The sequence below is a fragment of the Natator depressus genome, chromosome 5 (genome assembly GCF_965152275.1).
Source record: "Natator depressus isolate rNatDep1 chromosome 5, rNatDep2.hap1, whole genome shotgun sequence".
Taxonomy (NCBI): Eukaryota; Metazoa; Chordata; order Testudines; family Cheloniidae; genus Natator; species Natator depressus.
The window spans coordinates 933,174-957,394 of record NC_134238.1 but is presented as its reverse complement, the minus strand read 5'-3'; the positions used below and the strand labels follow the sequence as shown (position 1 = coordinate 957,394).

At 57.9% G+C, this 24,221-nt stretch overlaps 1 protein-coding gene across 2 annotated transcripts in view; it reads right to left on the bottom strand.

Annotated features, from left to right (window-relative positions):
• NPR2 (natriuretic peptide receptor 2) overlaps positions 1-23,958 on the bottom strand; it is a 48,387-nt gene extending 24,429 nt beyond the window's left edge. For both annotated transcript variants that reach the window (XM_074952198.1, XM_074952199.1), the window contains exons 1-2: positions 23,250-23,958; positions 4,036-4,235 (exon numbers count right to left, since the gene is read on the bottom strand). In XM_074952198.1, coding sequence (XP_074808299.1) covers positions 4,036-4,235; positions 23,250-23,958 — 909 coding nt within the window. The remainder of the gene's footprint in view (positions 1-4,035; positions 4,236-23,249) is intronic.
• Between the last annotated feature and the right edge of the window lie 263 nt (positions 23,959-24,221).

Sequence of the window (24,221 nt, the reverse complement as noted above, 5' to 3'; positions counted from 1 at the left end):
CGCTCCTTCCTGGAGCAGACAGGTACTGGATCTCCCAGGCCTGTGGGGAGCACAGCTACGGACCAGCCACAGAAACGTGGACAGTTGTGAGCAGATTGCTTGGGGGACGCAGGAGAAGGGGTATGGCAGAGACCAGCGGCAGTGCCGTGTGAAAGCAGAGGAGCTGTGGTGGGTGTACCAGGAAGCCAGGGAGGCCAACAACCAATCCGATGCCAAGCCACAGACCCGCTGCTTATACAAAGAGCCGCATGCCATCCTCAGCAGAGACATACACACACACCCCCCCGCCCACCACCCTGGATGCCTCCAAGAGCCTGAGGCAGACCACCGCTGTCAACAGTGAGGACGAGGAGGAGGGACACGCAGCTGGTGGGTCCTGCTACGCCACGAGCCAGGACCATCTGAGACTCCCCACAGGCCAGTCAGTCCTGCCTGGATGCGCCTGATGCATGGGAAGGAACGTGAACGCATTTCTCATGGAGTTTAAATGCAGTGGTGGTGACGGACCGCACTGTGAAAGGACACAGCCATCCACTTCTCATTCATTTACGCGTACTAGAAGAGGTAACACACATCGACCAGAGGGAGAGTTGGTATCTGCTTTTCACTGCCCTGTAGAGTTAGGCAAGGGTGGCAGGTGGAGCAGCGTATTTATGTGCTCAGGGATGTTCCTTGACTCCTCAGAGCTCTCGGTGAAACATTCACAGAGGTACTCTGCAATCCTCTCCCGAAAGCCTCTAGGGATGGGAGCCCGATTTCTTCCTCCACAGTAGGACCCCTTCCCACGCCAGTCTGCGATGAGCTCGGCTGGTACCACTGCAGGAAACCGGCTTCGGGACACTAGCAGCCGCTGTGCTCTCTGTGCCTCTCGTGAGCGAGAGCTCCGCTGAAATCCCCAAGGCCCCTCGAGTGCCTGTATTCAGTGCCACTGCCCCATGTGTGTATACAACTCTCTCCTCATTCCCTTGCCCCCCTGCCCCAGCCGCCAGGGTCCCCAGGACTCCGAATGCAGAACAGAGCTGGGCACAATCACTCCAAGCAGCGATGAGAAAGACTTGTTTAAAATGTTAGGGGAGCAAGGGGATTTCTGCACCTTTGCTTTCACTTTCTGTTGTGACTACGCTGACAAGGGTGCCGCCCTGTGTTTTAGCTCTAGCTCCGGGGCTGCGGCTTTGGGGGGAATGCCTGAGCCAGAAGAGGAGGAGAAAGAAGAGGACTCGGGATGCCATATCCAGTGAGATCCTGCAAGCCAGCGCTGCATCCGACTGTGAGCAGAGGGCCCCGAGAGAGAATACTGCAGACTGTATGGAGAAGGGAAAAGCAGACAAGAGAAAGGCCCCAGGGTCCCAGCAGGCCAAGGAGAGGGAGCTGCACCAGGCCATAATGGGACTTCTCCGGCAGGAAACACAGATGCTGCAGACTCTTGTGGACATACAGGGTCGACAAGCCTGGGCTCTCCTCCCTTTGCAGTCCATGGAGAACTCCACTGCAGCACCTCCCTATAGCCCTCTTAACAGTCCACATCGCCTGAGGGGTGCCCCCCTGCCTGCACGCCTACACCCCGAGAACCAGCAAGGACAAGCCCAGCTTCCTGTACACTGACGCGAGAGAGCCACGACTGCGGTATGGGTGGCCAACACGGGATGAAAGAGACAAGAATGTTCTTTCCCCTTGTTTAGTTCTGTTCCTTTCTTTCTAACTTTGTATCATATTGGTTTTTAATTGCACACCGTTTCTATGCACTGGTTTTGGTACCCAATAAAATCTGATTTGGGGGAATACCATTTATCTTTATTTCGCCACACAGGATACAATAGGCCTAGTGCTACTGAAAGCACCCCCCCACTTGTTATTGTCCAGGGCACCAGAATTCTTGGGCTCGGCGACACACAGTGTCATAATGATAAAGGTACAGCACGCAGCGCCAAATTAACAGGTCCACTGACAAACTGCTATAATCAGAAATGGTCACCAGCCCCCACACAATTCGTAACAGCCCCAACACGTAAGGGCCAGCTGGAGCACTGTCCCCCACACCACATTGCTCTGGCTCACTGGTAAAGGGCTCTTTCAAGGCCTCCCACAACCGCACAGCTCTGCACTGAGCTCTTCTCACAGTCCTTCTGTCTAGCTGGTCAAACTCAGCAGACAGCCACTCCCCCTCCATGCCAGCGGCAGCTTTCTCCCCAGTGCCTCACTGATATTCTGCAGGACACAACAGACAGCTCTAACCATTGGGATGTTTTTCTCACTGAGATCCAATCTTGTGAGCAAACACCACCAGCGTCTCTTCACTTAACCAAAAGCACATTCCACTGGCGTATCTTTCCTCGGTGCCGTCCAGGGGGCCGGTGTACAGCTTCCTGAGCCAGAGGAGTAAGGGGTAGGCTGGGTCCCCCAGGATCACTACCGGCATTTCAGCATCACCAGTGATGATCCCCTGGTGGGGAAAGAAAGTCCCTGCCGACAGCTTTCTGAGCAGTGCTATCTTCTAAAGATGTGCACGTCATGCACCTCCCCTGACCAGCCAACACTGATGCCGGTGAAGTGTCCCCAGGGGTGCACCAGCGTTGCACAGCCACGGAAAAGCCCTTTCTGCTGATGTGCTCTGTGGCAAGGTGGTCTGGGGCCAAAATAGAGCGAAACGTGCCGTCTATTGCTCCACCACGGTTCGGGAACCCCACAGCTGCAAATCCAGCCACTATGTCCTACACGCTGCCAAGAGCCACGCTCCTGCCTAACAGGAGACGATTAATGGCCCTGGGGACTCGCATGACAATGGCCTGCGCTGTGCATTTTCCAATTGCAAACTGATTTCCCACTGACCGGCAGCAGTGGGGTGCTGCAAGCTTCCACGGTGCAATCGCCACTCGCTTCTCCACGGTCAGTGCAGCTCTCGCTCTGGGTCACTGCGCTGGCGGCCTGGGGTGAGCGCGGCACACAGCTCCAGGAATGTGCCAGTGCTCATCGTCCCCAACCTGCGCTGCAACGCGATCCCCCCGGTCACTGCTTGTTTCTCAGCCCAGCTCCACCGTCTGCAGCTGTCCCGTGAAGACCACCAACAACCTTGAACTGGTTTTCGTACGTCCCACGGCAATCGTCACGTTCCCTGTTGCTGCGGTTCCTCCTGCAGCTCTGCGAACACCGGAGGCTTGCGTGTCCCACATTTGCAGGGTGTCTGACAAGAGGGCAGAGCTGTGCAGGCTCCGAGCTCCGGTCAGAGCCAGCAGACTGTGAGGTGCTGGGCAGGTCTGTGGGACTTTTAAAAAGGTGCAAAACTTACAGCCTAGGGGTGGCACTTCGGAGGATGTCGCATGCTGGGGACTTGCTGCCTCACTCCCTGTCACCCCTGCACCAGTCACCTCTGCCCAGGTCGCACCACCACCATTTCCCAAAAGCCAGCGTGATGCCGGACGATGCGAGTTCACGCTGGGACACCTACCCACGGAGCGCTGCCCTGAGCATGGCCACAGCGCCAGGACCCCAGCAGGCGCGTGCAGGAGCGATGCACCAACTGCAGCGGCGTCCTGCCCGCGAACCGGGCGCCAGCCACAGTCTGTAGCGTAGATGTGGCCTGAGGCGGCTCCTGCAGGGCCCTGAGTCAGCCGCTGAGGGGGAGGCCTGCGGAGAAGAACCCACTCCAGGCGGGAGGTGTGGGGGGCAGGACTGTGCCAGCTGCAGCTGGGAGGAGGGCCGCCTATCGTTCTATCTGAAAGACTGCTCGTTGAGCTCATGAGGAGAGAGATGCTGAGCTGGGCTGGAGGGGCAGGGGCAATCGGATCCTAGGCGGGGAATGCTTCATTCTCTTCGGACCGGGTGGTGCTCGTTTAAGAAGCCCTGAGGAGGGGAAAGCAGAGGCTGAGCACTGCAGGGGGTGCTCTGGAGGCAGAGGGAGACAGGGATCGTGTGCGCCCACAGGCCCAGCGCTGGAGTCTGGGAGGCTGTGGGACTGCCTGGGGGCTGGCACCCTGGAGGGTCGCTCCCCAGGGACTGGCGTGGGACAGGCCCAAGCCAAGCCCCAGCCCCGGGGGGTACCTGGAAGGCCTGACGCAGGCCCACGTCCTGACTCTGTCTGTTCTGCCAGGGTTTCAAGGCGTCGCGAGCGGCACTGGCACGCAGGCTCTCCCCAAACACGTCCACGTAGAAGAAGACATAGTCGCCATTAGTCAGGCTCTCCCGCTGGGCCAGCCTCATAATCCGGTGCAACATCTCCAGGGGGCCGCAGATGTAGATGACTGTGGGGGTGGGAAACACAGGGGCAGTGTCAGTCACTGTGGGGAAGAGATGGGAGGGAAGGGGCAGTGTCAGTTTGCTGCAGAGGAGGGGGGACAGGCTGTGTCAGTCGCTGCGGGGCAGAGACAGGCGGAGAATGGGGGTGATGAGGTGTCAGTCGCTGCAGGACAGAGACAGGTGGAGGAGGGGGGACAGGCTGTGTCAGTCACTGCGGGGCAGAGACAGGTGGAGAATGGGGGTGATGAGGTGTCAGTCGCTGCGGGACAGAGACAGGTGGAGGAGGGGGGACAGGCTGTGTCAGTCGCTGCGGGGCAGAGACAGGCGGAGAATGAGGGTGATGAGGTGTCAGTCGCTGCGGGACAGAGACAGGTGGAAGAGGGGGGACAGGCTGTGTCAGTCGCTGCGGGGCAGAGACAGGCGGAAAATGGGGGTGATGAGGTGTCAAGTCGCTGCAGGGCAGAGACAGGTGAAGGAGGGGGGACAGGAAGTGTCAGTCATTGCAGGGCAGAGACAGGTGGAGAATGGGGGACAGGCTGTGTCAGTTGCTGGAGGGCAGAGACAGGCGGAGAGCATAAGCGTCACAACGCACAGCACGACCACATGCCCCTGCTCACAGCCCCAGGCCTGGGCTCTCCCGAGGCTGGCCAGCTGGGACCTGCCGTGCAGCTCAGGGCTGCGGGCCCCCTGGGAACACTCAGAGCTGTCCCAGGCAGGAAAAGCCGGGAGCCTGCGCAGAGCTGGGGGACTGGTCCCAGTATGATGCAGGGCCCCGAGCTCTGACGGTCCAGCCTGACGGAAGGGCAGTGCAGGAGGCTCAGGGCCGATGCAGCGCTCACACCAGATCAGCAGAGGAACATACCCAGAGCCCACCCCCACCACGTGGACAGGTTCGCAGGCACATGGGCACTGCCAGACAGGACTGAACTGGCACCCATCATCCCAGGGCCCCGACCATGGGCAGCGCTAGATACTCCAGAGGAAGGCGCAACAACCCCACAGTAGCAGGTGTGGGATTATGTACCCCACCTCAGGTCCCACCCTGGTCTCTAATAGTTAGAGATTGCTTCAAGCCCTGAGAACAATGTTTAATCTCCCAGCCAGAACTGTTAGCATTAACTGCACCCTGACTATTGCTGTAATGCTCAGGAATGGCCAATCCCCTTTGAAACTTGTTAAAAGTTTGGCCTCAATTAAATCCTGTGGCAGTGAGTTCCACAGGTTAATTACACACCATGTGAAAAAGAGTTTCCTTTGATCCATTTTCAATGTCCCTCCTTTCAGTCTCATTGGGTTCCCTCCTTTCTCCTTGTGGGGGGAGCTGGGGACAGGGAAAGTTCCCAGTCTACCTTTCTATTTAAGGCGACTACACTCCCATAAAAAACCCTCAATACTCCATCATCCCCATCTGGATGGCACTTCTGCACCCCAACCCCCCCCCCCAACAAGTCACCCCGCAGTGAGTCACGCCCCTGGGACAGCACATTTGCACCTCAACCCCACCCCCAACAAGTCACCCTCCTGAGACGGCCCCTCCACATCCCAACCTCCCCAATGAGCCATCCCCCCATGACAGCTCCTCCACACCCCAATCCCCTCCCCAACAAGAACCGCCCCTCTGGGACAGCCCCTCCACACGGCCTAGGGTTGCCAGGTGCCCCCTTTTTCGACTGGAAAGTTCAGTCAAAAAGGGCACCTGACAGTGTCCAGTCAGAAACACTGACCGGACACCCAAAGTCCTGCAGGGGCGCCAGGACCGTTGGGGCCAAGCAGGCGGGCTGGCGGGCAGGGAGGCGCTGTGAGGGGATCGGGCACAGAGCTGGCAGCGGGGGCAGCAAGGGGCCGTGCCCCCCACTTTGCTCCTCCCAGCGTGTGCCCGCGTGGGAGTCTCCATTCCCACCTGCTCCAGCAGCGGGAGCAGGGGCAGCAGCACCAGGGATGGGCCGCCCAGGCTCCCCACCCTGCTCCTGCCCCGCTGCCCTTCGCAAACCTGCCCCCGCCCCCCGCATCAGCCCCCCTGCTGCACTGCCGCCCGCTCCCACCTTGCTTGGGTGAGTGGCTGGGGCAGAGTGCCCCCCGTCCTTACACTTGCTGTGCCCCCTGCCCAGGGCAGCTCACGGGGAAGGAGGTCCCTGCTCCCCCGGGCAGGGGGGCTGCACCTACCCCTTGGCAGTGTTTCACCTCACTGCCGACACCCCGCACACAGAGCCTGCAGCTGCCCTGTCCCCAGCCAGCCCCTGCGGCAGCAAAACCCCTGTGTGCCCCGCTCCCACAATGGGGCCGGCTTGGCTCCAAGCCTCATCCCCCTTCCTGGGCACGCACCCTGGCCACGCAGCCCTCCCCCATCCCTGCGCAGGACCTGGAGCCAGCTCCCCTGCCACTCATTCCCCAGGAGGACCACAGATATCACAGTGCCCCTCCAGCCCGATCCCAACACCCTGGAATTACTATGTGTTGTATCCTCGCCTCTGGTGTGTATGTGTGTGCGGGGGTGTGTCAGTATTGGAGTTTATTTAAAGGTCTTTGACTTTTTTGGGAATCTTTTTTGGGGAGGGCGCTGAGGTTTAGCTCAGTAGAGTCAGTATCTCCCCTTCTCCCCACATTCTTCCCTCAATGATGTGTCTTAAAGAGGGTCCTAAACACCCGCTGCCCTGTCGGGGTTATTCCAGGACTTGCCTGGTTGAGCTGTGGACCTTTTCTCCGCACAGCGCAGAGAGCTCTGTAGAGAGGACCGCGTCACCTGCTCTCAGCGTGAGCTCGCGGAAGGTGGGGCTCAGGTGCTGGCTCTTTGGATAGAGGAGGGGGCAAGAACGAACTTCTCAGCCAAAACGAACATGCCGCCAGCAAAAGTCCCTGTTTTGCTCTCGTCGTACAGGGGGGAGAGGGGGAAACAGAGCAGGTGTCTGTTGCTGAAATGCATTTCCTGCGTTTATATCTCAGGCCGCACCGTACTTGTGTAGTAACTCAGCATCCCAACAGTTCTCTGCTGAAGGGTTCTTACGGCAGCTGGCTCATCCCTCGTCTTGCACACAGCGTCTCTGGCGCGCTGCGGTGCTAGGGATACAAGTAATGGCCCTTAATGCAGTAGGAGTGAGCAACTCCTTGACACTTCCCAGAGTACCCTGACAAATACCAAGATAAGTATTGCAGCGAAGCTTCACCACCCCCTTTCCTCAGAACATGTGATAAGGGTTAAGATTGGAAGAGGGCGTAGGAAACACACAATTTCCTGCAATAATTCCTGCTTTGGGGTTTAGGTGTTTTTGTTTTGATTGGAGGGGAGAGGAGTGAGTGGGGGCAAGGCCTCAGGGAGATGGGTCAAAGCAGGGTGTCCGGTTTCCATGCACCGCTACAGACCGGGGGCCGAATGGCTCAGCAGCAGTTCTGCAGAAAAGGACCTAGGGGTTACAGTGGACGAGAAGCTGGATATGAGTCAATAGTGTGCCCTTCTTGCCAAGAAGGCTAATGGCATTTTGGGATGTATGGGTAGGGGCACTGCCAGCAGATTGAGGGACGTGATCGTTCCCCCCTATTCGACATTGGTGAGGCCTCATCTGGAGTACTGTGTCCAGTTTTGGGCCCCACACTACAAGAAGGATGTGGAAAAATTGGAAAGAGTCCAGCGGAGGGCAACAAAAATGATTAGGGAGCTGGAACACATGACTTATGAGGAGAGGCTGAGGGAACTGGGATTGTTTAGTCTGCAGAAGAGAAGAATGAGGGGGGATTTGATAGCTGCTTTCAACTACCTGAAAGGGGGTTCCAAAGAGGATGGTTCTAGACTGTTCTCAATGGTAGCTGATGGCAGAACAAGGAGTAATGGTCTCAAGTTGCAGTGGGGGAGGTTTAGGTTGGATATTAGGAAAAACTTTTTCACTGGGAGGGTGGTGAAACACTGGAATGGGTTACCTAGGGAGGTGGTGGAATCTCCTTCCTTAGAGGTTTTTAAGGTCAGGCTTGACAAAGCCCTGGCTGGGATGATTTAGTTGGGGATTGGTCTTGCTTTGAGCAGGGGGTTGGACTAGATGACCTCCTGAGGTCCCTTCCAACCCTGATATTCTATGATTCTAACTGGAAAGTTGGCAACCCTATCACACACAACCCCCCAATGAGTCTATGACGCAGTGGTAATGTTCTTAATGTTTTGTCTGAATACTGTGTGTGCCTCAGTTTCCCCTATGTGTTACTCAAGTACCTAGGTGGTTCGACAAGGGTGTGTGATCATTGCAGAGGCCCCTAGAGGGCAAGTGTGACACCGACGGGCTGCCTGAGACAGAGAATGGCTGACAACCTGTATCCTGGCAACTGATGGCCAGAGCAGGCCCCTGCAGAATCAGCTGGAGATGTTAGAGAACAAAGAAAGAGGTGGAGGCCAAGTGAGGTGACCTGCTGTTTGCCCAGGAAAGAGACAATGCCCAGAGGGGGGCAGCTGGGCCTGACAGAGGCTGGGCTCCTGCAAGCTGGTCAGTCTCCTGTTTTGGGACTCAGGGAGGATGGGGGGAGCCCCAAGGTGGACTTTGCTGAATGTTAATTCAGAAACCAGGAACAAGCTCTGCTCTACGCTGGGTTCCCCCGTGATGAAGTGGGACTGTTCTTAATGTTTCCTCTGAATATTGTGAGGGTGCCTCAGTTTCCCCTATGCAGATCTTAAGTATCTAGGTGGTGGGATAAGGGTGTATGATCCTTGCAGAGCCCTAGAGGGCAGGTGTGTGCAGGGGTCTGGACACAGAGAATGGCCAACACCCTGTTTCCTGGCAACTTCCTGCAAGGTGAGAGCTAAAGGGCTGGAGAACAAAGGAATCAGGTGACCTCCTGGCCGGGAAAGGGACAAAGCCCAGAGGAGGAGGGGCTGGAGGGAGTTTCAGTTTGGGGCTGGCTGGGGACATGGAGTGAAGTGCAGACGTGGTTGTCTGACTCACTGCCCCCCAAAATGGACCCAGCTGAGGAGTCCCGTTCTCTGCACCTACAAGCTCTGTTTTAGACCATGCTCCTGTTGTCTAATAAACCTCTGTTTTACTGGCTGGCTGAGAGTCACGTCTGACTGCGAAGTTGGGGGGCAGGACCCTCTGGCTTCCCCAGGACCCCGCCTGGGCGGACTCTCTGTGGGAAGCGCACGGAGGGGCAGAGGAGGCTGAATGCTCCGAGGTCAGACCCAGGAAGGGGGAAGCCGTGTGAGCTGTGTGTCCTGCAGACAGGCTGGTCACAGAAAGGAGACTGCCCCAGAGTCCTGCCTGGCTTCATGGGGAGCAGTTCCAAAGCATCGCCCGGGGACACCGTGATATCCCCACACCTAATAACCCGTCTGTGTCACACGCTGGCTGGGTCACTGCTGGCTGCGGAGTGGGGGCCAGAGCCCTTTGGGGGGGGTGAGGCTCCCCAGGGGGACTCACTGCAGGGAGCTCCCGAGGCAAGCAGGGGGCTGAATGCTCCTAGGTCAGACCCAGGAGGTGCCGAAGCCGAGCAGGCTCCTTGCCCTGGTGAGGGTGCCCTGAGACGCTGCCCCAGAGTCGTCTAACTTCATCCAGAGCCGTTCTCACTGAGACTCCGTGACAGTCACCCCCCGGAACGGCCCCAACATGCCCCTGAATCACTCCCTGGGTCAGCCTCCCCAGTGAGCATCACCGCCCCCCCAGGACAGCCCCTCCACCCCCCACCAAGGCGAGTCACACCTCCAGTTGCGGGTCACTGCCAGCGCCTTCCCAGCAGCCTCTGGCTGGCTGAGCCAGGCCTTCCCCGGCTAATCCACTCACCGCACAGGGACCAGCCGGCTGCACCCCAGCCCCAGCCCCCATTAGCTGGTTCCCCAGAGAGTCGGTGGCTCCCAGCTGCCTGTGCTGGGCACACAGAGAGAGGCTCTGCGACTGTTCAGGGGCAGAGACGCAGCCAGGGCTGAGGGGAGAGTGAACTGGGCCCTGACGAGAGCCGGCCAGTCCCAAAGCACCGGCATGTCTCCTCCCCAGCCCAGCCCCTCTCCTGGCACCCTCAGCCTGGAGCGCCCCAGAGCCAGATCTCCCCAGCTCTCCAGGGCTGTCTGCAGCCAGGAGCTGGGGGCTCCTCCCTCGACCCCCCAGCGTTCGGTGCTCCTGGTGCTCGTTTGCTGTATTCGGCGCCCGCACAGCACGAGCGGCCTCCAAGCGGGGCAGCACTGCAGCCCCGGACGCTTGGGAACACAGGCTGTGCCAGGCCCCGGACGACTCAGCTAGCCAGTGCCTGATGCCCTAGCCCAGGGGTTTGCAACCTTTTTAGAATCATAGAATATCAGGGTTGGAAGGGACCTCAGGAAGTATCTAGTCCGACCCCCTGCTCAAAGCAGGACCAATCCCCAATTTTTGCCCCAGATCCCTAAATGGCCCCCTCAAGGATTGAACTCACAACCCTGGGTTTAGCAGGCCAATGCTCAAACCACTGAGCTATCCCTCCCCTGCAACATGCGATACAAAGTGCCCGGCCTGCCTGTGGCCCAACAATTGCTAAACGCCAGGGCCGGTGCTAGGGGTACCAAGGAGGGCAACTGCCTGGGGCCCCTGCAGAGCTAAGATGCTCAGGCTTCGGCTTTAGCCCTGGGTGGCGGGGCTCGGGCTTCGGCTTTCTGTCCTGAGCCCCAGTGAGTCTAACACCGGCCTTGCTCTCTGGTTTATCTTGGCGGCCCCGGACACCTGGTTGAGAACTGCTGCGCCAGAGGAAGGCGTAACCCCCCTCCGCACCAGGCCCCTGCCCACCTGGCCCAGTGCTGTGTGGCTGATGCTGGGCGTGTTACTTGCAGTGCCAACAAGGCTAGTTAGACTATTGCGAGTAGCAGAGGTGAAGGGGCTGGTGCCTGGTCAGGGCCACTGCCCTTGCTGGACGGGGCAAGACCCTTAACCCAGCCAATATGGCGCTACCCCTGCCCTGAGCGGCCCCCACCGCCTGCCGGGGAACCTCCCAGCAGAGACAGACCAACGTCTGGGGAGCCAGTGTTTTCCCCAGGAATTGAAACTGGGGGAGTGTTTGAATTTACCAGGGAGGAGGTGTCAAGGCCGCAGAGGGCTGAGACCGTGAGGGTGAAGGTGGCTGTATGGCATGATAGTAAAAACTGAAAAATGTTTCATGACCATTTCATTAGATTTAACTCACATTTTAAAATCATCACACAAATTAAAGTTGGCTACTCAAGCCTTTTATGAAGCACGACGTCTGCATCCTTCTTGGTTTCTTGTAATAATTTTGCACAACTCTGTTAATGAACTTCTTGAATGCAGTTCACTTCGGTGGCTTCTCGTGTGTCCGGGACTTCCAGTCCTTCAACTGATAGGCTCATTAGCTCAGTCACAGGATCAGGCAGAAGGCGACTTCTTTCCGAACACAAAATTCGATTCAATGAGGCAAAAGAACGCTCAGCTGTGGCTGCTGTGACTGGGAGTAGCAAGAGAGGAATTCTGACTTCTTTCCTCCCAAGAAACAGAGCACAACGATCGGGCTGAGCCACAAGCGATGATAAAAAAGAAGTTGAAGTCAAATCTTCATTCATTCGTCGTATGATATTCCACTGTGTGTTCAAATTCTCTATTCTCTCCTGAGCACACGGCAGCCCCGTTGCTGGTAGTGCCTCACTCCACTCAGCTGTCGGTGTTTTATAGGACAGGGATCTGTAAAAGCTACGTAGAGGTTGAGTAGAATCTAGAAGTCGCTGTTGTAGATTTTTAAGAATCAAGCCTGTGTACTTTCTCAGTTGTCTTAAACACCTCTTGTCCTTTTCACTTAAGGATTCAATATAAATGCCTTCATTAGTCAACTTCTGGACTGACGTCTTTCCTTCGTCCAGTTCTTTTTCAATGGATAGCTCTCGGATTGATCCAAATGTAGCTTCTGTTGCTGGACAGAGATCTACTACTGTTGTAGCAGATGCCCGGATGGCCATTGTTCAATGGCCCGAGCGCTTTCCACAGTAGACTTACGAGAGAGAGAGAATGGCGACAGTCTTCTCTGAACGTAGTAGCAAAAGTAATCCCCCAGCCTCACTACTTAGATCCATCCCATCTTGGTAGATACTTTCCAAAGCCAGTGATAACAGCTGGAGTAATTTTAAGACAAGAGCCAAGGATCGCTCATGAGAAAGCCAGAGGGTTTTCCCAGGTTGGACTAATTTGAACTTCAGTCCCAGTGTATCTTCTATTTGTTTCCAAGATATTCAGTCTCTTTGGACTCTTGCTGAAAAAAGAATACAATGAAGACATTAAATGTATAGCTTTTTTAATGTCTTTTGAAGATTCTGCAGCTCGTATTAGCGCTAGTTGGAGTAGATGGCCTCTGCAGTGTGTATAGGAGAGACTAGGGTTACGCTTTTCTCTGAGCAAACCTTGTGCTCCACCATGTCTTCCAGAGAAGTTTGCGGCTCCATCAAATGCACAAGCAGCATCTGTTTGGGGTCCAATTGACACGCATTTAACTCTTCTAAGATGTGGGTTGTCACAGATGCAGCCGATGTGTCTTCTATAACTTGAACATCTAGAAACGCATCTACTGGCCTATCACTGACATCAGGATAACGTACACAATGACTCAATACTTGATGCCTGTTACGGAGTCCCCGGGCGATGCTCTGGAACTGCTCCCTACGAAGCCAGGCAGGACTCTGGGGAAGGCTCCTCTCAATTTTTTGAATGTGGTGAGAGAGTTCTTCACTTTTTCAACTGTTGAGTCTTTCACTGTTGCACCGCATGCATCTAGCCAGTCAACTGAGTTTCTTGCAGAAAGACAGTGAGCATTTGCTGGGCTTGTTCGGAACCAGTGTTCAGCTCCAGGATGAACAAGTGACAATGCACTTAACACTGGCCTCTGGTTTGCAGCGTGTGGTATCTCTTGCTTAAATGGAAAGTAGGATGCCACAGCCACGTTTGTTCACGTGAACTGTGTTGTGTCTCCAGCATTCTTAACAGCCTCATTAAGTACTTCTAAAATTGCCTTTGAAACTGGGCTTATGAGGCTTTCTGCATGTTGATGCACTCCACAGGCGTGGTGTTTTGCAGCCTTTCCACGTAGTTTGTCAGCATTCGCTTTGCTGATCAGTCTGACAAACCAAGCTCCTCCACTTTTACCAATTATAGCATTGGGAAGCTTTCCTTCTTCGTAAGCTTTTTTGCAAGAGGTGCACCAGTAGCCATCTTTTGTAACTTCAATAAATGGGAACACTTTGACCAACAAACATCAGGAACTGCCTTTAGGTTTTGGAGACACTGTTTCTTCAGTAGGCAGCTGTATTCGTGCTTCAGGCTGGTCGGATGTAGATACACCACTTGAACCTTCAGACGACATGTTGATATGTTCTTGGTTCTTAACGTGTTCTTCACCTTAGTTGGTTTTTGAGGCCTTTGAGTGGAAAAATTGTTGCATTGTTTTTTGTCTTTTCATTTTCACTTTGACCTGCAACATATAAAAGAGATATGAATAAAGTAAATGTTTTGTTAGGATAATGCAAATTTAACATAAGGGTAATGCAAAATACACCAAAACACATAACAATTCTAGATTTCTAAAACAAATATAATTTTTTTAAAAATGTATTTAATTTAAATTGACTTTTGAAAAGTAAGCCATCATGGGATAAGAGGGAAGTCCTCTCATGGATTAAAAGATAGGAAACAAAGGGTAGGAATAAATTATCAGTTTTCAGAATGGAGAGAGGTAAATGGTGTCCCTGAGGGGTCGGTACTGGGCCCAGTCCTATTCAACATATTCATAAATGATCTGGGAAAAGGGGTAAACAGTGAGATGGCAAAAATTGCAGATGATATAAAACTATTCAAGATAGTTAAGTCCAAAGCAGACTGCGAACAGTTACAAAGGGATCTCACAAAACTGGGTGACTGGGCAACAAAATGGCAGGTGAAATTCCGTGTTGATCAATGAAAAGTAATGCACATTGGAAACCATCATCCCAACTAGCCATAGCAAGTGACGGCATCTAAATTAGCTGTTACCACTCAAGAAAGATCTTGGAGTCATTGTTCTCTGAAAACATCCACTCAGTGTGCAGGGGCAGTCAACGAAGCAAACAGAATGTTGGGAATCATTAAGAAAGGGAGCGATAATAAGACAGAAAATATCATGTTGCCTCTATATAAACCCATGGAACGCCCACACCTTGAATACTGCGTGCAGATCTGGTCACCCCATCCCAAAAAAGGTATATTGGAATTGGAAAAGGTACAGAGAGGGGTAACGAAAATGATTAGGGGCATGAAACAGGAGGAGAGATTAAAATGACTAGGAATTTTCAGTTTAGAAAGGAGATGACTAAGGGGGGATATGATAGAGGTCTATAAAATCTTGACTGGTGTGAAGAAAATGAATAAGGAAATGTTATTTAATCCTTCATATAACACAAGAACTAGCAGTCACCCAATGAAATTAATAGGCAGCAGGTTTTAAAAAAAAACCCAAAAGGAAGTATTTCTGCATACAACATAAAGTCAACCTGTAGACCTCCTTGCCAGGGGATGCTGTGAAGCCCAAAACTATAACAGGATTAAAAAAAGAACTAGATAAATTCTGGAGAATAGGTCCATCAGTGGCTATTAGCCAGGATGGGGACGGATGCAACACCATGCTCTGAGTGTCCCTCGCCTGTGTGCCAGAAGCTTGGAATGGGTGACAGGGGATGGGTCGCTTGATGATTGCCCTGTTCTGGTCATTCCCTCTAGGGCACCTGGCCTTGACCACTGTCGGCAGACAGGATATTGGGCTATATGGACCATTGATCTGACCCAGTGTGGTCATTCTTATGTAAATTATAATAATAAAAATGTTTAGTACAGAAACTCCCCAACATAATGACCTCTCAAGATAGCAACAATGTGAGATAACAACCTTGGCAAATAATGTATTTTAAAAATCTTGGCCTCCTAGGAAACATATGTATATAAGTTTCCATTCCCAGTCACAAATCTAGTATTCTGAAGCAAAGTCACTAAAATATAATCCAACAAACAAATGTTTATTTAACGTGCCCCTCACTTTTCCCTCCACCGCACCCCACTCACCGCTGTTGTCCTTGGTCAGTGGAGACTCAGAGTTCAGAGGTGCTTTCACGTGAGTTCACCTCCCAGGTGGGGGCAAGAAGGCACCTGGCTTGTTCCTCCAGCTGCCCACTGTTCGCTCTGGCCACTGCTGTTCGTTGTGCCACTGTTCACTCCACTGCTCGGTTGCCAATGGCCCTGCGCCGTCACCTTCCGCTGCCACCTGCCACTGTGACCTCTGCGAGTCGGTCTCTTGAGGTTCCACCGGCTCTTAGTGATTTCAGCTGAGCGCTCAGGGTGGGAACCTCGCTGCGAGCGCAGGCTGGGCCGTCTCTGCCACAGAAACACTGTCCCCACAGCAGGTCTAAGCACTTACACCTGATTATCAGTGACTTCAGCTGTAGCGGTCACGTAACAGAACAAAAGACTCTCTATGGAGCCTGATCAGCTCTGTCTTTAAACGGTGGAGAGGGGCAGGTCAAATCGTACTTGTGAATCAGGCAGACCATCAAGCAAAACACCTGTCCCCACCCTCTCTCTCGATGCCCTCAGTCAGCACAGGTGAAGTACAGTTCTACTGCCCTTTACTCAGACAATAAGAACAGCAGCATTTCATTCCCACCCACCTCCCCCCGCATTCAAGTGATTTGTAACCCAGCTCCAGCCAAAATCTATCACTTCGGCAAGGCAGCTCTGTCTGCTGGATACCTCAGTAGATGAGGTGTGACTGTAAATACAATCTGGTCCTGAAGCCTTTCCCCCCTGCCCCCAGCTCATCACTAGCTGTCCGGGAGTGTGTGACGTTGCACTCTATATGATCTTATGAAAATATGCTGATGAGTGTGAATATGATGCAACTTGAATATGCTCCATGCAAAAGGTCTCTTGTAAGGTATCATTACAAAGCTTCTAATCTACTGAGTGAGGTCATCCTAGTTGTATGTATGTATCATTCTTGTGTCTGAAACTAGACGTAGGAAGTATAACTCTGAGAGCCTATTGTAACGATGCAAAGTGTGGGCCATTAACGGTGGTCTGGAATTGTGATGGCTCTGTTTACTTGTAAGTCTTTACTTGTGCTGGCAAGTGGGTAATGAAGTCTCACAGGGACATGTGATCATGTCAGCTGACCTGGAATCCATCTTCAACCTGGTGCTTTCCATTGAGAAGGAGGGGTGGGGACCCAGAGAGGGACAAAGGATTCCTGCCTTGTGCCAAAGCTATAGAAGGGGGTGGAACAGAACAAAGGGGGCGGCAGTCATGAGAAATCCCCTAGCTACCACCTGAGCTGGAACAAAGACTGCACCAGGGAAAAGGATTGGGCCCAGACTAGGAAGGTGTCCAGTCTGTGTTAGAAGTTTATTGAAACATCTCTGAGGGTGAAATTTTATCTGTATTCAGCTTTCTTACTGTATTAGGCTTAGACTTGTGTGTTTTATTTTATTTTGCTTGGTAATTCACTTTGTTCTGTCTGTTATTACTTGGAACCACTTAAATCCTACTTTGTGTATTTAATAAAATCACTTTTTACTTAGTAATTAACCCAGAGTATGTATTAATACCGGGGGGGGGGGGGGCGGGAGCAGTCAGCTGTGCATCTCTCTCTATCAGCGTTACAGAGGGCGAACAATTTATGCGTTTACCCTGTATAAGCTTTATACAGGGTAAAAAGGATTTATTTGGGGTTTGGACCCCACTGGGAACTGGGCATCTGAGTGCTGGAGACAGGAACACCCCTTAAGCTGTTTTCAGTTAAGCCTGCAGCTTTTGAGGGACGTGGTTCAGACCTGGGTCTGTGTTTGTAGCAGGCTGGCATGTCTGGCTCAAACCAGGCAAGGGTTCCGGAGTCCCAAGCTGCCAGGGAAAACGGGCTCAGAGGTAGTCCCAGCACATCAGGTGGCAGGTCCCAGGGGGGGTTTCTGTGACCCAACCCGTCAGAGAGAGCTCATTTAGACTTTGCTTACAAATCATCATTTGAAATTATTAGGTTGGTCAACATCAGTGACATTGTCATAAAAAACAACAGCTGTATAAGGAAGCTAGTCTATGTTCATACTTTTCAAATCTGTGATACTTTTTCAGATACGCGTATTTTATCATACACTGTATATGCTTTAAAGTGTGTATTAATGTTTCAGTTTCAATTCAAATTTCCAAACAATCACTACATTGGCAACACTGAATGTAACTAGTTCACAAAACTGGGGGGGGGGGGGGGGGAGATTGGGGAAATTCAGGGGTGTGTAGGGAAATCCCTATGGGGAGCAGTGGATAAACTGTCTCAGCTCTGCAGGGGCAGCCCCACACTCAGCACACGGCACCAGGAGCCCATCATGGGATGGGTTCAGTTTGGGAATCCCGCTCCCCGGAGGATGGGGACAGTGGAGAACTCGGCCTGTCGGTGAGAGTGCTGAAGGGATGGTTCAGCTGCGACATCACCTCAACCTGTCAGCCCCTCGGCGGGGGAGCACACTCAGGGCACAGGCAGACGAGGGCAGTGCCCAAGCCGGCAGCTGGCACTGGGCAAACCCAGCCAGAAGCATGCCAGTGAGGGGCACAACGCCTGGGAAGAGCTAATGTGGAGACAGGGGGATTCTCCGTCACTCTTGCACCCAGATGGGGCATCTCTTCCTGCGGCTGGGCTCTGGTTCCTTGCGGCTCAGGGTGTCTCTGGCCAGGTGATGCTGGAGCTCGGGCAGCCCCAGATGGTCAGACTGGTCCCTAGGATGCTGGCTCCAGCGACCCCATCCCACGCTACATTCAGGGCTGCCCCGGACGGAGTCCAATGTCCCGAACCTGCTCGCCTCCATGCCCTGAGCTCCCCAGTGCACGGCCCTCATGGCACTGGGGATCCCTGGACCAGCCCTGCCCCCACCCACAAGCTAGCTGGGGGCCAGCAGAGGGAGGGAAGGTGAGGGGACGGGGGTGGGGGACAGGCAGCTCACTGGGGAAGAATGGGAAGTTCACCTGGCTCCTTCTCCCCTGGCACCCGGTCCACCCAGCCCATCACCCCCCCCCGCTCTCACCCACCCCCCCCTCCACTGATACCCACAACCCCCCACCCCGGCTGTCACTCAACGTGCCTCTTCACTGCAAAAAAGGCTCCTAACTCGGTCACAAGAGCAGCGCAGACATGGCCCGTGGGTCGCCAAGTTCTAGCCCAGGCTGCCCCACAGGGTGTAACTCAGGCTGCTGGGCCCGGTTAAAGCCACGGAGCCAAGTCAGCGCCGCGAATGGAACTCGAGGTAGGAACACACCTTTCCAGCAGTGCGGAAACAGCCCCGCATGCACCCACCCGCACACCCCCTCGCGCACACCCCCGCATGCACCCACCCGCACACCCTCGCATGCACCCACCCGCACACCCCCTCACGCACGCACCCGCACGCACACCCCCGCACGCACACCCCCGCACACCCCCTCGCGCACACCCCCTCGCGCACACCCCCGCATGCACCCACCCGCACACCCCCTCGCGCACACCCCCGCATGCACCCACCCGCACACCCCCGCATGCACCCACCCGCACACCCCCTCGCGCACACCCCCGCATGCACCCACCCGCACACCCCCTCGCGCACACCCCCGCACGCACCCACCCGCACACCCCCTCGCGCACACCCCCTCGCGCACACCCGCACACCCCCTCGCGCACACCCCCTCGCGCACACCCGCACACCCCCTCGCGCACACCCCCTCGCGCACACCCGCACACCCCCTCGCGCACACCCCCGCACGCACCCACCCGCACACCCCCTCGCGCACCCACCCGCATGCACCCACCCGCACACCCCCGCATGCACCCACCCGCACACCCTCTCGCGCACACCCCCGCATGCACCCACCCGCACACCCTCTCGCGCACACCCCTGCATGCACCCACTCGCATGCACCCACCCGCACACCCTCTCGCGCACACCCCCTCTCCCTCTCCCCACCTCAGGCTGAGGCCCGAGAGCCAATGGTGCCCGAGCGTGACAGGCCTGTTGCTGCATGTCGCACTAGCCAGGAGCCAGAACATGGCCATCCCCCCTCGGCCCCTTCCCAGGGTCAGCCGCTCCAAGGGCAGCCCCCCTGTGCCCCCTGGTCTGACCTCCGTAGGACGCGGGACGGAGGCGCCAGGAGCAGATCTCTTTGCAACCCATCCCATCCTGAGTGAAAAAACGGTCACTGGGGGAGAACCCACCTCAGCCCTTGGACACTCATCCCCAGGGTTCATAACCCTCTCCCCACCCTGCCCCTCGCCCAGCTCCTCTCTCTCGGCACACCCGGACCAGAGCTTATGGCCCTGCCTGTCCCCCCTTTGTTAAGTGCCCATGGAAAATGAAAGTGCCATTTCTAGGGTGGCTGGCAGGGGGGTTCAATCCCTAGGGTGGGGGATGAGGGGGACCCCCTGCAGAGACTTGTATGATCTTACAGGAGAAAAAATGATATATATGAATGTGACCCCCCACCAGCCAGCCCCTCCCCATCCCCGCGTGTCCCAAGCCAGCCCCCCTGCATGCCCCCAGCCATCCAGCCAGCCCCCCACACCTCTAGCTAGCTCCCATAGAATCCAACCAGCCCCACAGACATCCTCAGCGAGACCCATGTGCCAGCCACCCCCACACAGACCTCCAGTCAAACCCCTTCGCCAGCCCCCCCCATGCTGGGCATTGCTCCCTGGCAGGCCTCCAGCCAGCCCCACGTACCGGGCCGACCCCAGCAAGTGCTCCCGTCGCAAAGTAGGGACCTGCCCTTTCCCACTGCTCCAGCCTCGCACCTGCCCCCCATCCCTGCTCTGGCATCTCCAGAACTCAGCCCCCACCTGCCCCACTTCCTCTTATCCCCCGGACCAGCCCCTCTGCCCCCGACGGTGCCTCACCCGGCCCCGGGCCTGCCTTTGACGGGGGACAGGCTTCAAAACTGGCCCCGGCTGCTCTGTGGGCTCCTCTGGACGGGGCAGAAAACTTCTGGGAGAAGCCTGCTCTGAGCTGTGCCCCTTGGCTCAGCCCCGGCCCTGGGGCCAGGAGCCCCGACACCCACATGGGGCAGAGCCTGGCACAGCTGAGGATCCCTGGCCAAAGCCACCAGGCTCCAAGCGGGGTGAAAACATGTTTGGGTTTGCGGCAGCGGCAGGAATGTGCAGGTCCCTGGATTCCGGCGCTAATTGGAAACAGAACGGCTGCCCTGCCGGCGCCTCCCCGGACAGGAAGGGGACAGCCAGGCTGCTCTCCCCAGCCAGGCTGGAGCATTGCCCACAGCCCCCGGCCTGCCCGCTGAAATCCCCTCCCCAAGGGGGCCCCTTGCCCCAGCAGGGGGGCCAGAGGCGGGAGCAGCCAGGGCCTCCCCCAGCCCACGAGCAGGCCGGTGGAGGAGGCTGCGGCAGGAATGTCACAGGGTGCTGCAGGCCAAGCCCCTGCACACAGGCATGCCCACGCCCACGTGGGGGAGAGGGGGCTGCACCCGGGGGCTGGAGCACGGCAGCAGAGGCGAGGCGGCTGCGGGACGGGGGAGACACCAGGCTCTGGCACAGGGCTGGGCGCTGGAAGGAGCCAGGAGGGTGCAGGGTCCCGGTGCCAGTATCGCTCCCGGGCAGGGATCCACTAGCTCCGGCCTAAGGCCCACCTTCCGTCTCAGCCCAGCGCTTCTCAGGTTGATCTCAGGCCCTTCAGCCCAAGCTGAGGCCTGCTGGCCCCACAACGAGTGGGGCGGAGCGGGAGCTCCCTTCTAGCCCCAAGTGCAGTGCTTAGGACATTCACCTGGGACGTGGGAGACGCCGCGCCCCCAGAGCACGATGAACAGAGGAGACCTGGCTGTGGTGTTTCTGCACCCTGAGCAACGGGGCCAGTCAGTCGCTGCCACCCATATAAATAACTAACCCATCCCTGGAGCAGGGACTTAGCAGGGGTCTCCAGCACCTGGCGAGTGCCCTGGCCACTGGACCACCCCTAAGCCCCCTCCTCTGGCCTGGCCCAACTGCCCGTTGTCAGTCAGCCCTGGCACTGGTGTGAGGGCCGAGTCACTGACCCCTCCCTGATCTGAGCGTCGGGCCCTGGGGGCCCAGCATTCAGACCCTCGGCTAAGTTCAGGGGCCGGGTCCCCTCACACTCACAGGGATGCAAAGCCCCCCCAAGGGCCAGGTCACTGCAGCTCCCAGTTCCTAACGCTCAGCAGCAAGAACTGAGGCCAGAACTGCGTCTCCAGCCTGGGCCTGCACCCACCTGCCCCAGCATGAGTGTGGGGCAGCGTAGGGGGCACCCCAGGCTCAGCACCTGGGGCAGGAGCCAGTGCAAAGCACCGACTGCCCCAGGCCCCACTCCTGCTGTGGCCAGGCTTCCTGGGAGCAGAGCGGAGGGCCCACCAGCCACGCCGGCTCCAGCATCCCCAACTCCCTGCCCTTCTTAATGACACAGCATCTTAGGATCCATTAGCCAGCAGCCGAGCAGCTGCCTCCGGAATCAATAACCCCTTCTCATCAATAATGAACCAGCCTCAGGCTGCCCTTGGGCTCCAGCTGCTCTGTAATCCTCTCCATTTCCTCCTGCTCCCAATATAGCCGCTCTCCCAGGGCCACCTCCCCAGGCGGGCGGCAGCTTTATCAATCCATCAGCAGGCTGGCGCAGCCCCTAGCCCCCTCCCCCATCACCCGGGCCTGGAATCCCAGCTCCGTCCATCTGCCGGGAAAAGTCACGCACTTGTTTCCAGCTCCGCGCTCTGCTCCCTTGCAGCTGCCCCTCCTGGGGACCGTGCTGGGGCCGGAGAAGGTGACACTGCCCAGCCTGGCCCAAAGGGCGCATGACAGCTCAGAGATTGGCACTGCTCTGCCGCTCCTGCCAGGGGGTTTTAGCCCACGTTGCCTTCCCCAAGCTCTGCCCAGGCCAAACCCCACTCCCAGCATGGCACTGGCATGTCCTTTGCCACTACCGTGCTGTCCCCTCCCCTCTGCTTGTCTCTCGCTCTGCATCAGGGCAGCGCCCGGCCCGACGGGGCCCCCATCTCCGCCGGGGTCCGGGCAGCGCCCGGCCCGACGGGGCCCCCATCTCCGCCGGGGTCCGGGCAGCGCCCGGCCCGACGGGGCCCCCATCTCCGCCGGGGTCTAAGTGCTGCTATCCCAAATAATAATCAAGTCCCACCCAGTGCCCCAGAGCCAGCCCGGGAACCCACACCGGAGCCAGGCCTACAAAGCCTATGGGGGGGTGGGGCTGCGCCAGAGGGGGTGCAGTTCCTGTAGGGCGCAGCCCGGGGCTGGGGGCTCCCGGCTAGTTCGTTCCCCTCTGGCTGGTCTCACCCCCCTGCCTGGGCACAGGGCTCAGCCCAGGAGCCACTGGGGTCTCTCCTGGCCCCGCCCCACCCCACAGCTCCCTTTACACTTCGGCCGGAGCCGCTGCGTCCACCCGCCGCAGGGCCCCCCAGAGCTGAGCCGCCCACGCTCCAGGCTGGGAGCAGCAAGCGCCTGCCCCGGCTCCCCGCTCCGCAGCTCCTCGCCCCCCTGCGGCTCGACCGCTTGCTCCCACTCCGCCCCCCGAGACCGCCGGACGGCCACAGCGCCGGGCAGGCTGAGTCCAACCCGGGCCCCGAGGAGAGCTGGGCGGCTGGTGCTTCTGGGCTGGGGGCGGCGGGGGCTGCGCCGGACCGGGACTGCCGCTCGCAGCGGGCCGGGCAGGGGCTGCCTCCAGCGGTTGTGCCCTGGCCGGGGCGGGGATGGCGCTGGGGCAGGGGCCATGGAGCGTGGAGGAGACCAAGGCGTGGCCGGTGGCTGGGCACCGGGCGGAACCCCGGGCTGGTACCGAGACTCCTCCGGGCGCGGCGATGCCTCCTGGTCCGCTGATGCTCCAGCGCGCCCGGCGGTACCTCCTGCGCGGACACTCAGCCCAATTTCCAAAGGGCTGCGCGCGCCCTCGGTGCCCACCCAGAGAGCAAAAGGGGGAACGACCCATGAGTGCGCCCCGCCCCGCGCCGAGCCCCGCGCCCCCCGGCCGCTGCGCCCCGCCCCGCGCAGAGCCCCGCGCCCCCCGGCCGCTGCGCCCCGCCCCGCGCACTCACCGCGCCCGCTGGCCCGGATGAAGTGGATGGCCGCGTCCGCGCCGCCCTCGTCGGGCGCGTAGATGTGGTAGCGCACGGTGAGGTTGAGCGCCTCCTGCAGCTCCTGGTACACGCCCTCGATGGTGAAGTAGTAGGGCCGGTCGTCGGTCTTGTGGTCGGCGTAGAGCAGCGCGGCGCGGGCGCTCCAGTTGAAGTGCGCGTGGAGCTGCGAGACGAAGGCGCCGAGCTGCGGCGCCGAGGGCCCGGTGCGCACCGTGGTGCCGTAGTGCTCCCGCTTGTGGCTGAAGCCCGTGGCCACGGCCCCGGCCGTGATGAGCGGCAGGCGCCAGTGCGAGGCGAAGCGCCCCACCGAGGCGGCCGGGTAGACGCAGCCCGGCCCGAAGAGCACGTCGGGGTCGTGGTAGAGCTTCAGGTCCACGGCGTTGAGGGGCGCCACGTACTCGGAGCAGGCGCCCTCCAGCTCCGAGCTCCTGAAGTGGAGGCGGACGGCGAGCGGGCCGGGCAGCAGCGGGGGGTCGCCGCGCTCCAGCGCCTCGAGCGCCAGGCGGATGGCGGGGCCCACGCGCGGCCAGGCCCACGCGTAGCTCACGTTGCGCTCGGGCAGCACCACGGCCAGGCTCAGGCTGCGGTTCGCGCCCTCGGGCTCGGCGCGCCCGGCGGCCCACAGCGCGGCCAGGAGCGGGAGCAGCAGCCGCGGCGGCGGCGCCATGGGGGGCCCGGCCCTGCCCGCCCCGCTCCGCTCCGCTCCGCCCCGCTCCGCGGCCCCCTGCCCAGCCCCGGCCGGCGGCTCCCTGCTGCTGCAGCCGCCGCCGCTCGCTGGCTCCGAATGCGCCCGGCTCCCCGGGAGAGGCCGCCTCCGCCCCCCGGCCCCCGCCCCCGGCCCCGGCCCCCGCTGCCCTGCGCCTCCCTCCGGACGTGACTGCACAGAGCCCGCCGCCGCCGCGGAGCCAGCCCAGCGCCCCCTGCCGCCGC